Consider the following 17,202-nt stretch of genomic DNA (forward strand, 5'->3'; position numbering starts at 1 on the left):
AAAATGTTAAAGGTTGCTTCTAACCATAAATTATGTAGATGCAAACATGGCATTTTTCGAAAAAATGGTCGGGCGCCTATTATCTGGAAATGCAGAGCACCTATCCAACTACATTTTGAAGAACGTAAATTAATGAAACTCTTTTGACAAGCATTAAAAAAGTGGGAATTACAAAATGTATATATGTTATATGCGTCCACACATATTGTATTTTATGACATTATTATAATAATAAAGGTAAAGATTGTTCACCCTTAGATTTAAATTCCGCGATATATAATAATTTTTGGGTCAAATAACACATAAATAGTATATTAATTGCAATGTCTTATGTGTAATTGCATATTGTATTCTTTTTAATAAACATTTATTATTTACTTACGTAGTTTTTTCTTTCACGTCAAAAATTTTAAAGACTTCATAAGCAGTACCATAATATTTTATATTTAAGGTGTATTTTCCTGGTAATAACTCATCCAATAAGGAAATATCAATTGTGTCTTTTTCAGTAGTATATGTTAGTTTATAAACTGTATCTTTATCATTCTCATTATTTCTTTCAAAATTTGTAATTAGAACTATATTTTTAATACATAATTGTTCTGAATGTAAATGTGTTTCGTTTTGTTAAGAATGTTTATGCTGATATTGTATTCCTCATAGAAAGTATTTCCTTCAATAAGTGTTGAAAGCATGATATCGTAATGCATTGGTATTACATATTTTGATGGTTGATAGCATAAAGATTCATTACGAGTAAAAGCCGTCGCAGCGATAAAAATTAATCCGCTGCTTAATAATAATATTAAAAATATCATCATGGCGGGAAGAAATAATAATGTAATAAATAATAAAATATTTCAATACTTTATCATTTTTATAATATTTATTTATTATAATGAAAATTTCAATTGCCTTTATGTATACGATAAGACAGAAAATTTGCTGAGCAATCAACGTGTTAATGGTTATATTTAATATAAATAATATATTTTATACTTTTTGAAATAATTTTTGAAATGATTATTTTCAGAGGAATCGCTAATATTCGCGTAGCTGACAAATATCTTAGTTGGATCATACCTGACAACTTGACGATGGAAGAAGCTGCGACGATTCCTTGCGCATATTGCACGTGCTATTACGCTTTATATTTGAAAGGTAAAATAAAAAAGGGCGACAAAGTGTTGATTCACTCCACAGGAGGCGTCGGTCAAGCTGCGATTCATCTCGCGCTTTGTGAAGGCTGCGAAGTGTTTACGACGGTCGGGACTGCCGAGAAACGAAACTTTATAAGAAAAATGTTTCCCTCCATACCCGAAAATCATATCGGAAATTCTCGAGACACGAGTTTCGAGCAAATGATTATCCAGGGAACGGAAGGTCGCGGAGTGGATATCGTATTGAATTCCTTAGTCGAGGAGAAACTGCTAGCGTCCGTTCGTTGCTTAGCAAAGGGCGGTTGTTTCCTCGAAATTGGAAAGTTTGACATGTTTGCTAATAGTCCTTTGGAAATATCTTCATTCTCAAAAGGCATTAGCTTTTACGGCATTTTATTAGATAAATTATTCTCTGCAAAACCGGAGAGTAAGACAGTACTGAGAAGCAAAATAGTAGAAGGTTTAAAGAATGGCGCTATCAAACCATTATGCAGGAAAGTCTTCAAAAAGGATGAAGTAGAAGTTGCGTTTAGATACATTGCTGGAAAGCACATTGGCAAGGTATGATTATTTTTCATTATATATTTAATGCAAGAATTAATTTTTATTTGATTATTATTTAATTTATTAATTTAATTGAATATTTTGTATTGCTAGCAGATTAATAAATCAAGGTATTTTTATATAAATTCGATCAATGCTATAAATTGTTTATTTGTTACAATGTTTTGATCATTTACAAAAAGATATAAACAGTTTAGGTAATACCTATGACAAAATAATAAAGGTCGTTTAACTTGTGTTTAGTTAAAACTGTTCATTTCTTTAACTCATTTCCATCAGGACACAACGATTCTCTCATGTATTGAGGGAATGTATTGTGCCGCTAACATTATATTGCATTAGAACTTATGTATCTTCGTCTTTTTATTATATTTTTCAAACCGTAATTGTAAATTATTACTATACATATAGATAATTCTCTTGTATTATATAGTTGTACTTGAAAAGGACCTAAACCGAAACATCGTAACAAATAAAACAATTTATAGCTAGTATTGGTCGAATTTACATACAGGGTTTGTCCGGAAAGTAATGCGTCGCATTTTTTTAAAAAAGAATTTATTGATCGCATAGGTAAAACAACTTAAAATTGTTCGAAGTATGACCCTTCTGCGTCAATACATTTTTGCCAACGCGATTTCCATGCGTCATAAGATTTCTGGAACTCCTTGACTGGGATGCTGTTCAGGGAGGCCGTCGAAGTAGCTTGTACGTTGTCAACCGACTCGAGCTGTTGTCCTTTGAGCTCCCTTTTCAGCCGAGGAAATAAAAAAAAGTCCGCCGGGGCCAAGATAACGTTGTTCAGGAAATTGGGATTATCTGCACAGAGTTGCTTGAGTTCTTCACAAACTTCCACTCGGTGTTGCTTTTGCGCATCGGTCAACACTCTGGGCACAAGTTTTGCGCAAATCTTCCGCATGGCCAAGTCTTCCGATACAATCTCGTGAACAATCGTTTTCGGCAAGTTCAATAATTCCGACATTAAGCGAACATTCATTCGACGGTCTGAATTCAATAATTGGCGCACACGAGTCACATTGTCGTCCGTTCGCGATGTTGACGGGCGTCCTGCGCGGGCCTCGTCGGCGACCTCCTTCCGACCTTCTCTAAACATCTTGTGCCATCTGTTTGACTGCGATTTGGAAAGGCAATCGTCCCCGAAAACTTTCTTGAGCATTTCAAAAGTTTCCAGCGGCGTCTTGTCCAGCTTCACGCAAAACTTTATCGCATAGCGTTGCTCTATCGTTCTCTCCATCACAAGTTCGACGCGACCACTAAGCAGAGGTTCACAGAATAAGCCGTCCTAACCCTCCAAGCGCATGGAAACAATTGAGCGACCTACCGTTGGAAAGCTAAGGGTACCCCCCTTCCTCCCCAACCGGTCCCATCGCTCTGCGATGTATAGTCGCGTCACAAAAAAATGCGACGCATTACTTTCCGGACAAACCCTGTATATAAAAGTACCCTAATTCTATTACATAGTTTTATTATATTTTCGTAGTATAAAACGCGACATATATTTAAAAAAGTAAAGTTGTTCTCAATGTAGAGGACAACCCTAGAAGGCTTAAGAGAATCAAACCTCATGAATTATTGATTTAAAACTCAACAGGAGACCTATCTTATGATAAGTGTTCCACCCATGTGATTTTAATGTATTAAGAAAAAGTCGCTAGTCGGCCTTGTTTAGGCTGGTGATTAGGGTGGTGTTATTTTTAGTGGGTAAAAATCCCACACTACCCAAGTTTACCTCCACGGGTGTTTTTTGAAGATTTTTTTCACCTACCCCTTAAAAAAAAAAAAAAAAAAAAATATATATATATATATATTTAAAAAGTTTATTTTTTTGCCTACATTCTTACAGGTCTCTATCTGTAATCTTCATTTCGAACTGTCTTAATTTTTTCTAACATCCTTCATATTTCTTATGTTATTTTCATTTAACCATTTTTCGGCTATACAGAATAAAAAATTCTATTTAACAATCAAAGTATTTATTTGCAAATTAAGTTATATATAAAAAACTAAAATGTTAAATAAAACAGTTTTTGTATTGGGTTCTTCGAATCATGTCGTAGTTACGATCAATAAAAAGACCGATTAGAAAACTGTAATTAATTATTTAGCTTTGTTGATTTTTTATATAAAGACACAGGAACCCAAATTTTGTATTATGAATACTTAAATTCTAGAAAAGGATTTTTCATTCTGTTTAGTATATTACAATAAATAATATTTGTCGATGAAGCAGACAAAGACAGGATCCCATAATATTTTTTAATGTGTATGTATTCTTTTAGTATTTGTTTTAAATTAACATAATTTGCAGATAATAATAAAAGTTCACAATGAAGATGAATCCTTGGATGCACCTATACTTGCACAACCCCGCTATTATTGCCTCGAACACAAATCTTACATTGTTTTGGGCGGCCTAGGTGGTTTCGGTCTAGAATTAATTGATTGGTTGATTTCACGTGGTGCCAAAAATCTAGTTCTGACATCGCGAACTGGAATAAAGAACGGTTATCAGCGATCGAGAGTAAAATTGTGGCAATCACAAGGGGTGAACATACAAATCGTGACAGCTGTTGATACTTCGAAATACAAAGACTGTAAATCTCTGTTGAAATTTGCCGAAAAACAAGATCCTGTGGATGCTATATTCAATCTCGCAGTTGTGTTGAAAGATAGCATATTCAATAATCAGTCTCCAGAGACTTTCGGAGAATCCTTTTTGTCAAAAGCATGGACGACAAAGAAAATGGACGAATTATCGAGAACAATTTGTCCTCAACTTCGACATTTTGTCGTTTTTTCTTCCGTTTCATGTGGAAGAGGAAACGCAGGCCAAACAAATTACGGAATGGCTAATTCCGTAATGGAAAGAATTTGTGAGAGAAGAAAGAAAGAGGGTTTACATGGTTTGGCTATACAATGGGGCGCTATTGGTAATGTTGGGCTTGTCGCAGATATGCAAGAAGACAACAAAGAACTTGTTATTGGAGGTACATTGCAACAAGAAATATCCTCTTGTTTGAATACATTGGAAGTATTTTTGCTTCAAGATCGGCCAATCGTAGCCAGCATGATTGTTGCCGAGAAAGGAAAAGGTCTTGGCCAGGCAACGAATCCGTTTGAAGCTGTTGCAAATATTATGGGTAAATTCATAATTACTATTATGTCAAATATCGTGATCTAAAATTTATATTAATCTACTATTATTCCATCTAATCAACTATTAATTTACTATTATTCGACTATTAAATCAACTTTTAATTCAACTATTATTCAACATTAGCTTTTCGGACCGCGCTTTGTACGGTCCTCATATAGCCTATATTAAACCTGTTTTAACACAAATAATTAATTCTTTTGTCTGTATTACCGCGAACTACTTCCACATTTGTTGTCCGATTTTTACGAAATTTAAACCAAAATTAATGTTTAAATTTTTGTGTTGATGACTACTATATGTTATCTATTTTTTCCTCCAGATATTTTACTTTGCATCGCGTTTTGCATATTTTTAAATGCTTATATTTTTATTTTTATTTTCTTGTTTGTTTATTTGTATTTCCACACAATTTCATATTTTTTAAATGTAAAACATTATAATAAGATGCAATTTAATTCGACCAAAAATTAGCTATTCATTTATTGAAAATAAGTACACACTACGTTTCGACCCCCATTGTGGTCCTTTTCAAGTGTTGCTCTTATTCAGCAATTACATTAATAAAAGATAGAAACATGAAAATTGTCCTGTCATATCGACAGTCTGTTAGCTACTGTACAGTAGCTAAGACAGACGGACGGTACTTATATCAGGGTTAGGAAGTAACGAGTTACTTGTGACGAAGTTACAGTTACAGTTACTCTTTTTCGATAACTGTAATTTAACTTTGTTACTTTTCTCCATCTGTAACTATAACTGTAACTTAGTTACATTTTTTTTTGTAACTAGTAACTATTTTAACAGTTACTTTATTATATAGGTATTTTTTTTGGAAATATGCGCTGAAAGTATGATAACCGTTATATTGTTAAATTAAATTTCGATAATAGTAGCATATGGATTTTCATATGATTTAATCTTTTACCTAAAATTTTCATTTTGTGTACATAAAATATTATAACACATAATTAAGATCGACCAATCACAGTCAAGTATTTAAAAAAATAATTAAATGTAATAATTGATCGATTTGCTTGCGATTTTGCGATTACCATTTAGTAAGTTACAATAACTATTTTTACTGTTGTATATAAAAGTCATTCATACATTAATGGTAATCGCAAAGTTGCAAGCAAATCGATCAATTTACATTCAAGAATTTATTTAAATACTTTGACTGTGATTGTGCATAAAATGTAAGCTCTTTATATTTAAAATAATGTATAATTATTTTTAAAAAGTAACTCAAAAATAACGACTCGTTACTTTTTGAGTAACTGTAACTGTAACGAGTTATTTTTTAAAATCGGTAACTTGTAACTGTAACTAGTTACTTTTTCAATGAAATAACTGTAACTGTAATTAATTACTTTTACAAAGTAACTTTCTTAACCCTGACTTATATATGTATATATACAGGGTGTCCGGTAACTAACGGACCAATGATTAAGGGCGGATTCTCTGGCCAATTTGGAGACGATTTTTCCTTAGCAAAAATGTTGAGAAGTCAATAATTTTCGAGTTATAAGCGTTTGAAAAAAATGGGTTTTTTGAAAACTAAACGTTTTGGAGTTAAAAGTCTAACATAATTACATTCTTCAGTTAATTTCAGGTAGAGTTTACTATAATAAAATTTTAATTTGAGGCTTAGTTATAAAGATACATAATGACAAATATTGAAAAGTTGTAAAAAATGACGACCTTTTTCGACATTTTCGCTGAGGAAAAATCGTTCCCAAATTGACCAAAGAACCCACTTGTTATCGTTGGTCCGTTAGTTACCGGACACCCTGTATATAGATAATTATTAATTGTACATTATAAAATTATGACAAGTAATCAAGTGCATTATAAATTGAGAAAAATGTAAACTTTAACCGCAAATTTTTATATCCTTGTTTCAAGTACGATTCCCTTAAAATGATATTTAAATATTTAATTTTTTCTAATATTTTTAAAAATAGGATTAAAAAATCCACATTTGGCGCCGCCAAACATGTCACTGGCCGAACTAGGAATGGATTCAATGATGGCAGTGGAAATTAAACAGACGTTGGAAAGAGAATTCGATATTTTATTGACAGCACAAGATATTCGAAATCTCAATTTTGCTAAACTTAAACAAATGACAAATACAGACAAGCAAGAAGAGGTCCCTGATGCCACTGATGCTGAAGCAAATAAGTTGGACGGGTTAAATATGTTGACACGAAAACTCAACGATTCGGATTTGAATCCAGATATCTATGTAGAAGTCGGTACAAAGAGGGAAGCTGTTGGAAGCGAAGTATTTCTTATACCAGGAATCGATGGCTGTGCCAGAGTATATAAACTGGTAGAATCGAAAATTAAATCTTCGGCGACGTGTTTACAACACGGTGTATTTCATATTCCGGGTGTCACTCGTTCAATAACGAAATCAGCAGCGTATTTTCTGCCTGTATGGAATTATAAGATAATCTATTTGAAATAATCATACACACCTTTTTTTACATACCATATTATATATGAATTTTTTTCTTTTTTCCAGTATGTATTAGAGAAAATGAAAGGTCAAAAGGAATTTTTGATTGTGGGTTATTCATTTGGATGTTTAATTGCCATCGAATTAGCAAGATTATTGGAAGCTAAGAATTTCTCTGGACGTTTAATAATTATTGATGGTGCTCCTGATCTAATGAAATTTTTGGGTGAGATAGTTCTTAATCAACAGTCGGAACACGAACTACAAAATGATGTTATACTTCGTTTCATAAAAATGTATCTTGGATCTCGTAGTGAAATGGTTAGTTTATGATTAACATTACACATTATGACTTTTTTAAAGTAAAATTTTAATAACAATATACATATATATATATATATATGTATATATATACATTATTTATAAATTATGTGGATTTTAAACGTCATCCTATTTTATCAATAAAATATAATTTTTGCGCATCCATTTCAATTTATTGGTCGAATACGGTAGAATAAAAAAACTTTTCCAGGTTTAAAGTATTAGGTTGGCCGATAAGTCCGTGCGGTTTTTGTCGATAGATAACTCTAATGTTTTGAAAAGCAATTATATTCAATTCAAATTGTGAAAGTACGCATTTTGTTCGATAGATGATATTTCAACGTGCATTTAAAAAAAAATACGTAAAGATTAGTTGCGTTTTATGTGTTTAACATAATTCGAAAGATGGATAACAAAAACAAGCATTTTCGCCATATTATGTTATTTTATTTTAACAAAGGCAAAAACGCGGCACAAACATCTAAAAAGATATGTGCGGTATATCGTAAGGATGTTGTGAAAGAATGTGTGTGCCAGAAATGGTTTGCATAATTTTGTTTCGGAAATTTTTCAATCTAAGATGTACCACGCTCTGGCTGGTCAGTTGAGATTGATCAAGACAAAGTAAAAGCGTTAATCGATACCAATAAACGTTTTACGACGCGAGAGATTGCAGATGTTCTCCACATATCAAAAACAAGCGTGTTAAACCATCTGAATCAACTATGCTCTTAATATGGTGGGATTGGAAGGGTGTTGTGTTTTACGAGTTGCTTCCAAAGAACAAAACGATTAATTCAGATGTGTACTGTGACCAGTTGGACAAATTAAACGCAGCGATTCACAAGAAACGTCCAGAATTAATGAATCGTATAGATGCTATCTTCCATCACGCCAGACCGCACACGTCTTTACAAACACGGCAAAAATTATTGGAGTTGGGCTAGGATATCCTACCACATCCTCCGTATTTTCCTTCGGATTATTATTTGTTTTGCTTCCTACAAAATTATCCTTGAATGGACGGCACTTTACTTTTGAAGAAGACATCAAACGGCACTTAAAACAGTTTTTCAACGAAATAAACAAGAAGTTCTACGAGCGAGGAATTATGAAGTTTCGTGAAAGATAGCAAAAGATAGTAGAACAAAAGGGCTAATACATTATTGATTAAAGGTATTGCCTTCTATGTAAAAATTATCCATCATTTACATGTAAAAAAACCACACGGACTTATTGACCAACCTAATACATATAGAAACAAAGCACAGACTTACCAAATTTATGTTCAGAAACAAATGTTTTAATAAAAAAATTAATTTTTTTTATTCTATTATATTATTTACAGCTTGCATCAGAGCTGAATAAGTGCAAAACATGGGAGGAAAAGTTAGAAGCATTTTCTCCCTTTTCGAAGGAGATTACTGTATTATCTGTTGAAAATCAGAAACTTTTATGTTCGACAATTTTCGATCATATAATCGCTTTAAGAAATTATAATATATCTTCGTTGCCGCGCTTGAAATCATCTATAACATTTTTAAAACCTACACTTGCGCCTTTCAATTATACCGAGGAGGATTGTGGTTTACACAAGGTAAAATTGATTAGATGGTAAACTATTTTATTATTTTTAAGATATTTCTTACAAGAGACATTTTTTTTAGGTCACCGAAGGTACAATACAAATTCATTACGTGGAAGGTACTCATATTTCAATGATGGACAATGACAAAATAGCATCATTTATTAACGAAGCGTTGTAAATTAAAAATTATGAACATTATACAACAATAATTATACAATATAATATAGAAATAATTATGCATGAAAATATATCAAGTCTTAATTATCTGAAACATTTTCAAAATGTTAATGTAGACAAAATTAATATATATTTGATAATTATTTTAATCATGTACTTTTAGCCAAAGCAAAATTAAATTAAATTAAATTAAAATAATAAAAGACAAGATTGGTAGAGAAATGAAATTATTTTTTGTTTCCACCGCTTTATTTATTATGGACGATATTAATTTAAAAAAAGATGTTCTATTCCTTTCAAAATTCTATCATCACATATAAAAAGTATACATATTATGTATTGCATATATTTTGACGTTTGACTACAGCACATATGAGTTTGAATAAAAAATGCTTTTCGCATTTGTATACATCTCATTAAAATGCAAAACAAAATAAGAATCGCAAAAGTCGCCCATTTCTGCATTATTATCGTATTTGCTGTACTTTGACACAAAACGTATATAAAATTAATCTGCACTGAATATTCTAATTATTCATAACCACATTATTTTTCATGCAAATAGGGTTGTTATGATATCTTAAATTTGGAATCATATTTGGTTTAACAGACAATAGAGCATATCAAGAGACACGGTAGTGTCTCGCGACCAGTTAAGGGCGTAGCGGAGACACCGTGTATCTTAACGCGAGTCGGACATTTGAGTCTTTATAATATTTCGAATCCTCATTAATGGCTGAAGCAATCGAGTTTATACTAGACTTAATCGATAGATTGAGTTCGAATTATATAATAAAAGTGTCTTTATTTCTGCTCTACGTGATTTGTAAGCAAAGATATATAAATGCAAAGTCGAAATATGAAAAATTTCTATTAAGAAACGTCCCCGTCATCATTATCATCATTATCATCATCGACCACGCATACATAGTAGTATCGTGTTACACGTATTCACACGTATACAACACATGCGCACACATATATCACACGTACACAACACATGCAAGATGCATGTAGTGGTAATTTTGTCCATCTCGCACGTTTTACAACAGATGGCGATAGTGGCGCTCCACCATATCGGCAGCGTGCGGGGTTATGTTGGCTAACTCTCTCTCTCTCTCTCTCTCTCTCTCCTCTCTCTCTTCTCTCTCGCTCTCTCTCTCTCTCTCTCTCTTCATCTCTCTCTCTCTCTCTCTTTCTCTTCTCTCTCTCTCTCTCTCTCTCTCTCTCTCTCTCTCTCTCTCTCTCTCTCTTCTCTCTCTCTCTCTCACACACACACACACACACACACTCTCATTCTCACTCACTCACTCACTGTTCGTCTTGTGTACTTATTTAGTACATTCATGATTAAACATCTATATGCATTAATGTGAAATTTACTTACAATTAGTTTACTTGAAATATTCAATCTCTAAAGTGTTTATCTTATAAGATAGACAAAAAGATCTGAGTAAATAATAAGAAAAAAAAACAAAAGGATTATTAATAAGAATATTTGTCAGTCAGCTCTCCTATTTTTTAAAAACTCCATCTTTATCTCGACTAAGAGCCAAACGCGATGTTATTGCGACAAATTAAGATTTAGAAATTTTTGGAAACTGAGGAATTTGAATCCTATGGTTGGAATCTCAGAAATTCCCCTTGTTCCTTCTCTTAACATCCCCTGTAAGAAAAAGACGAGAAAAATATTGGTCCGAAAGTCGGCTGAATCGGGAATCGAACCCGAGACCTTCCGCTTGCCGGGCGACTGCTCTTTCGTCGAGCTATTCAGACACTTACAAATCAATATTTCTCTCAATGTTTATAACCCCCCACCCCCCACCAAGGCGTCGTACCTGGTCCAAACGCAACAAACATTAATAAGAATATTTGTCAGTCAGCTCTCCTATTTTTTAAAAACTCCATCTTCATCTCGACTAAGAGCCAAACGCGATGTTATTGCGACAAATTAAGATTTAGAAATTTTTGGAAAAGGATTATTATTGTCATAATTTTTTATCAATTAAGTACTCTCAACTATCCAATAATTAAATAAATACGTACAAATGTGCGCGCGTGTACACACATACACATATTGATATTAAAGAGATTGAAGGAGAGGAAGGAGAAGATAAAAATTTAAATATTCACATATATTTTCAAATATTATATATGAATTTATAGTTTACATATCTAATTAATAATGAATTTCTAATTATATTAAACATATCAAAATAAAGACATACATGTATTTATCAAATGAATAAAATTATTGAATACAGACTTAAAAAATTTATTAAACATAGACTTAAAAAATTAATTAATTAAACATATTCCAAATTTAGAAAAAATAAACTTTATTTATATATGCAACAGCTTTTTAAACTAAATTTTTAACTTCTATTTTATATTAGACAATTATCTCAATCAACATCTACGTCCACATTAGCTGCACTGCAGACTACCTCTACAGCCACATTATCTGCTCCGCGGATATAGCGTTATGCCAATACGATACATTACATGTACTTACTTACTTGCCTTTACTGTACCAACTCTTGTTCTTTCCACGTAATCATGTTTTTACAGTTATCGTTTGCTGTATATCTTCCAGCAAACTTTATTTCGTGTGAAGTGTATTTAATTAATTAAATCTCTGCGAAAGATTGAGAAGATGAAGGGATAATTCAAACTATGAAGACATGGTTACATGGAAAAGACAAGAGTTGATACAATAATAAAGACATACATGTATTTGTATCCTGCTGGCATAAGGTTATAGAAGTTGATTGAGATTGAAAAATAATAATGAAAATAATAAAAAAAATAAAGACACATGTATTTGTATCGTGCTGGCATAAAGTTATAAAAGTTGATTGAGATTGAAAAATAATAATAAAAATAATTAAAAAAAGGAAATATTTAATCATCATTTAAAAGCATATTTGAAATCTGTAAAATAAACAGTTTTTGCAAAAAATGTGGAGCATTTGAGCTCTAGTAAGTCTAAAAATAAATGTAAACATCAATTAATAATAACTGATGTTATATATATATTATATATATAAACCAATTTGTTGCAATATTTACTATAAAAGGTTGTAAGGGTAAGATGGCTAAAAGTGAATAATTTAAAAGATAGTTAACATAATTTTACATAAACTGAAATATTTCATAGAATAAAATATTTGTAATATTTCGAAGTTTATGTAAGATTATGTAAAAATTATACCTTTACAACTTTTTATAGTAAATATTGCGAGGAATCGATTTATATGAGAAAAATTAAGGTAATTCTATTTTGAAAATATAAGTGACCTTTAAATAACCTTGAAAATCGCCGTTTAGGAAAATTTTAGTTAAAAAAACTGGGAGCGCTGCTAAATAATATTCTAACAATATTAAAATTAAATTGTTACTTTTAAACTCATTACAGTTAAAATATGTTTTGTGTTTAAATTAATTAATGTTACTTTAAGGTGCATTGTAATTTTGAAACTTAGCAGCGCGCCCAGTTTTTTTAACTAAAATTTTTTTATTTCTTTTTCACATGGCGCATGGACTTGGCATCTTGTTTATCTTTTTTTTTAAAAGATAAGTTTTTTTATGGTACAATTCTACATTTGCAAATTTAAATTTTTACTGATTCATTATACGACTCTATATATGTCTGCAACTTTAATTTTCCACTGGTACAAGTTTCTACTTTCACTTGGCGCAATTTTTTTTTTATTTCATTACTTTTGTTACGGTTGTACATGGGTTTATAATCGATAATTTTTCATACAATTCTATTGTACATGGTTTCGTTTTTTAGAGAGACAGCGGATGCAGTTGAGGAAGAGGCCGAGTCAACGTGCAGCATCGAGTGATGCTTGCTTTGGCAAGTTCTGCACGAGTATTGACTCGGACACGATTGTACAGCGTGCTTGGCGCTCAAACAATTGACGCATCGCTTCGCTTTTAAAATGACTTCAAGGCGTTGACTCGGAGTCCTCCGCAAAAACTGCGGACATTTGTTGATAAAATGCGCGGCCCGACATAGTGGGCACGATAAACCAGAGGCAGTGGCGTTAGCACTGGTAACTTTTGGCGCGCGCGAGAATTTGGAAGCATTAGCCGGAGAGATTTCCTCCAATGCACGAATGCGCGTGTCGAGAAATCGGTCGAGAGCTTCATACGAAAGAATGTTCGGGTCGTCACCGGTTTTTAACTTCCACGCTTTCCGAGTAGCGTAATCAAGTTTTTGCGTGACGCTAAAAACTAACATATCGCTCAACATTTGATCGGGTGATCGATTCAAATTTTTTAAAGAAGCGATAGCGCGATTCGCTTTGTCGCGAAGTGCGTTAAGTTCGACAGCGGATTCGCGAGAGACCGTCGGCAGAGAGTATAGCGCTGATACGTGCACGTCGACGAGCCGTCGCTTATTGTCGAATCGTGAAACTAATGTTTTCCACGCGATATCGAAATTATCCGCGGTGATTTGAATAGATTTTATAGTGTCGAACGCATGACCGGTGAGACTTGAAGCTAGGAAATGCATCTGCGAAAATGCAGTTAATTCGGTATTTTGAATTATGAGAGAAGTAAAGCGATCGCGGAAGCTCTCTCAGTCCTCGACATTTCCCGAAAACAGCGGTAGTTGAATCGGCGGCAAATGAGTTAATGAAAAGGACGATGGTTCAGCGGTACTTATCGTGGACTGCGACAGGCTCGTTCTGGTGGGCGTTGGATCCAGCTCTTCGAGGCAGTCGGCCATGTAGTCGAGGGTTGTCTCGTAGTATTCCTCGCAATTTTCGAAGATCGTGTTCGAAAAGTAGTCCATGGTCCGCTGCTGTTCGGCGGTGAACGCTCGTGCCAGGATAGCGTGCTTCTCAATGCACCGTGTCCAGGTCTTCTTCAAGGTTGACATTCGTTGACGAATCTTAGCCGCAGTGTAATTGGCTCTGCCAACTTTTTTAAAGTTGGAGAGCGCTCGCTCTACAGATTGCAGCATTGTTAGCTGCTGCGAGAGATGATCGCTCATCGTGTTGGCTGTCCCCACCTTGGGTGCGGGCTAAACGATGAGTCCGTCACTGAGGTCCAGCAGAGAGAGAGAGAGAGACGATCGCACTGCGTTCACCGTGGATTACCTCGATCCGGCTCGAAGGACCAACTTTTATGTTCACGATTTGAAGGTTTTTTTTTTTTTTTTTTATTAAGGATTTAATGGGAACGTGAATGAATAGCCGGGACCGCTCCGAAAGAGCACGAGGTAGGAGCCAAGGGAGCAGTGGCTAGGAGATACTGAAGGCGGAGTAACTTTGAGTCGTTTAACGTTTAAAATGTTATATATTACTTGAGAGCATGTTATCGCTCAACAACTCCTTACAGAATAAAGCGAGAATCGCCACGTACGGCGAATCTTCCTGATTTTCCCGACTGAGTAGAGGAACCAAAATCACGCATCAGCCGGATGACGCGTGTCTAAATGGACGCAAACATCGGTGAACGCGAACCGAGGAGCGAAAACATTGACATAAGCTCCTTGGTATTTTCAAATTTGAAGGTTTAACGAGCTGAGCGATTACCTTCTAATTATTGTTTTTATTCGTGCCTAAACATCTAGAGTCACGCATCCGAAATAGCTTATTCTTTCTCGCGCATATCATTATCCGCGCAGTCTTCTGATTCTTTGTGAAATATTGCGAGGGACGACCGGAGTGATCGGTCGCAAAGGAAGTCGCGCGGGACCTACTACAGTTTACGGAGATTTTGCATTGCCTACAACCCTCAGAATTAATTACGCCGCGCGGACCTTATTAAGTCTCGCGCGTTAATAATTATTCGACACGTAGGCGTGCGAAGTTACTTCCGGGTCCCGCGTGTCGTCCGATATCACCGCGTCGGGTCGTCTCAAAGGCGCGGAACAATAACAACGCGCCGCGTCTCGGCCGTAAATACGCCGTATTGTATTGTCCGAATCAAATTTCGGCCTCGCTTATATGTATTTCGGCGTCATTAAAACGGAGTTCACTCCGTAGTATATCGAAAGAATATTGATTTTTCTTTCTTGACCTAACATTTTACTCAAGCTTTTATACAATTATTTTTCTGTCTATCTTCGTTCATCATTGTTCAAATATATTTAATGCTTGTTACATTTGAGCGATTTCAAATAGCCTCTCTCGAATTCCGTCCTCTCTCCCGTCCGAACCACCACCCTCTACCCCCTGACGATCTGAGCGAGTCGATTATCGCCGTCGCGGAAATTTTCGGGATGATTTACTAATTATAAAGGTCATTTGTCGAGTTGTAAATTTTCAGAGTGGCGCGAATCTTGCGTCTGGCGCCCAATTAAACATTTTTCGTGTTTACGCGAATTTCCCGCTTTCCGCGCCGAAGGTGTGCCGTCGGCCATTTACATCGGCCCGATTTCCCGGATCCTTATCGATCCGACGGACTAATATAAAATCAACGGTTACAATATATATATATATATATATATATGCATATATACACATATATGTATATTTAATTCTGTATACATATATTACTATTATGCTTTTTAAAATTGTTTTAGATCATTATTTTAGTACTCTAGTTTAGAAATTTGCATGCATAATTATTCTTATATTACCATATGTATAATTATTTCTATATTATATTCTACAATTATTGTTGTAATTATCATAATTATCAATTTACAACGCTTTATTAATAAATAATGCTATTTTGTCTGTTAAATCCAATATGATTCTAAACTCAAGCTATCATAACAACCCAGCAAACACAGTATATAAATGTTATATACTTAAGCATGTTACATGTAACGTATATGTTAGTTGTAATTTCCCACTCATAGATGTAACATTTTTAATATTACATATATTACATTGTAGTTATATTGTAATTATATACCAAATAGCAAATTGATGTATTGATAAGTCAGTGCTATCTTGGGATATACAGACAATATAACTACAATGTAATATATGTAATATTAAAAATGTTACATCTATGAGTGGAAAATTACAACTAACATTGATGTTACATGTAACGTACACGTTATATTACCTGTTTTACACATAGATATTAAGATTAGCGCCTGCGGATGACACCTCCCGGCGCTCTTAAATAGCAAGAAGTCGATTCTCTGTTATCGGCTAAAGTGCTCCGATTTTCGCCGTGTCATATGTACCCCCACCGGGGACTAGCGGATAGCGCGCGCGTAAGGAGCAGGATCGCTCTGGAATCACTCCTGTGTGATCCTTTATCGCGAACACAGTTAGCGTACCATATATCTCTAAAAACTCACCTTTAAAAAAAGGTAAAAAAAGGCGACCAGTTAAGGGCACGCCATTAACAAAAATTATCCATTGCAAACCCATGTAGAATCCTATCCTATTGCAAACCCATGTAGAATCCTATGAAAAATTAATCATTGCAAACCCATGTAGAATCCTAGGCAAAATTAACCATTGCAAACCCATGTAGAATCGTACCCATTGCAAACCTATGTAGAATCCTATGAAAAATTAACCATTGCAAACTCATGTAAAATCCTATGAAAAATTAACCATTGCAAACCCATGTAGAATTGTATTAAAAATTATCCATTGCAAACTTATGTAGAATCCTACATTGCAAACCCATGTACAATAGAATTGTATGAAAAATTATCGATTATAAACCCATGTACAACCGTAACAAAAGTAATGAAATAAAAAAAAATTGCGCCAAGTGAAAGTAGAAACTTGTACCAGTGGAAAATTAAAGTTGCAGA

The 17,202-nt window shown here is 33.9% G+C and overlaps 1 protein-coding gene and 1 pseudogene across 1 annotated transcript; one reads left to right on the top strand and one right to left on the bottom strand.

The window, feature by feature from the left end:
* Positions 1-1,004: 1,004 nt before the first annotated feature.
* LOC146719973 (fatty acid synthase-like) lies at positions 1,005-9,679 on the top strand. Its single transcript, XM_085489334.1, has 6 exons — positions 1,005-1,721; positions 4,054-4,885; positions 6,867-7,342; positions 7,433-7,687; positions 9,036-9,284; positions 9,355-9,679. Exons 1-6 carry the CDS (start codon positions 1,020-1,022, stop codon positions 9,451-9,453), a joined length of 2,613 nt encoding a protein of 870 aa, XP_085345460.1. The 5' UTR covers positions 1,005-1,019; the 3' UTR covers positions 9,454-9,679.
* A 3,038-nt stretch (positions 9,680-12,717) lies between these two features.
* LOC146719974 (uncharacterized) lies at positions 12,718-15,872 on the bottom strand (annotated as a pseudogene).
* Between the last annotated feature and the right edge of the window lie 1,330 nt (positions 15,873-17,202).

This window comes from Nylanderia fulva, unplaced genomic scaffold, assembly GCF_048542155.1.
Source record: "Nylanderia fulva isolate GAGA-0341 unplaced genomic scaffold, ASM4854215v1 Scaffold80, whole genome shotgun sequence".
NCBI lineage: Eukaryota > Metazoa > Arthropoda > Insecta > Hymenoptera > Formicidae > Nylanderia > Nylanderia fulva.

Excerpts from the sequence above, each read along its gene's own strand:
- LOC146719973 (XM_085489334.1), top strand. The coding sequence starts at position 1,020 with ATGATTATTTTCAGAGGAATCGCTAATATTCGCGTAGCTGACAAATAT. Across the intron at positions 1,722-4,053 it reads CTGGAAAGCACATTGGCAAG|ATAATAATAAAAGTTCACAA; the intron begins GTATGATTATTT and ends CATAATTTGCAG. Across the intron at positions 7,688-9,035 it reads TTGGATCTCGTAGTGAAATG|CTTGCATCAGAGCTGAATAA; the intron begins GTTAGTTTATGA and ends TATTATTTACAG.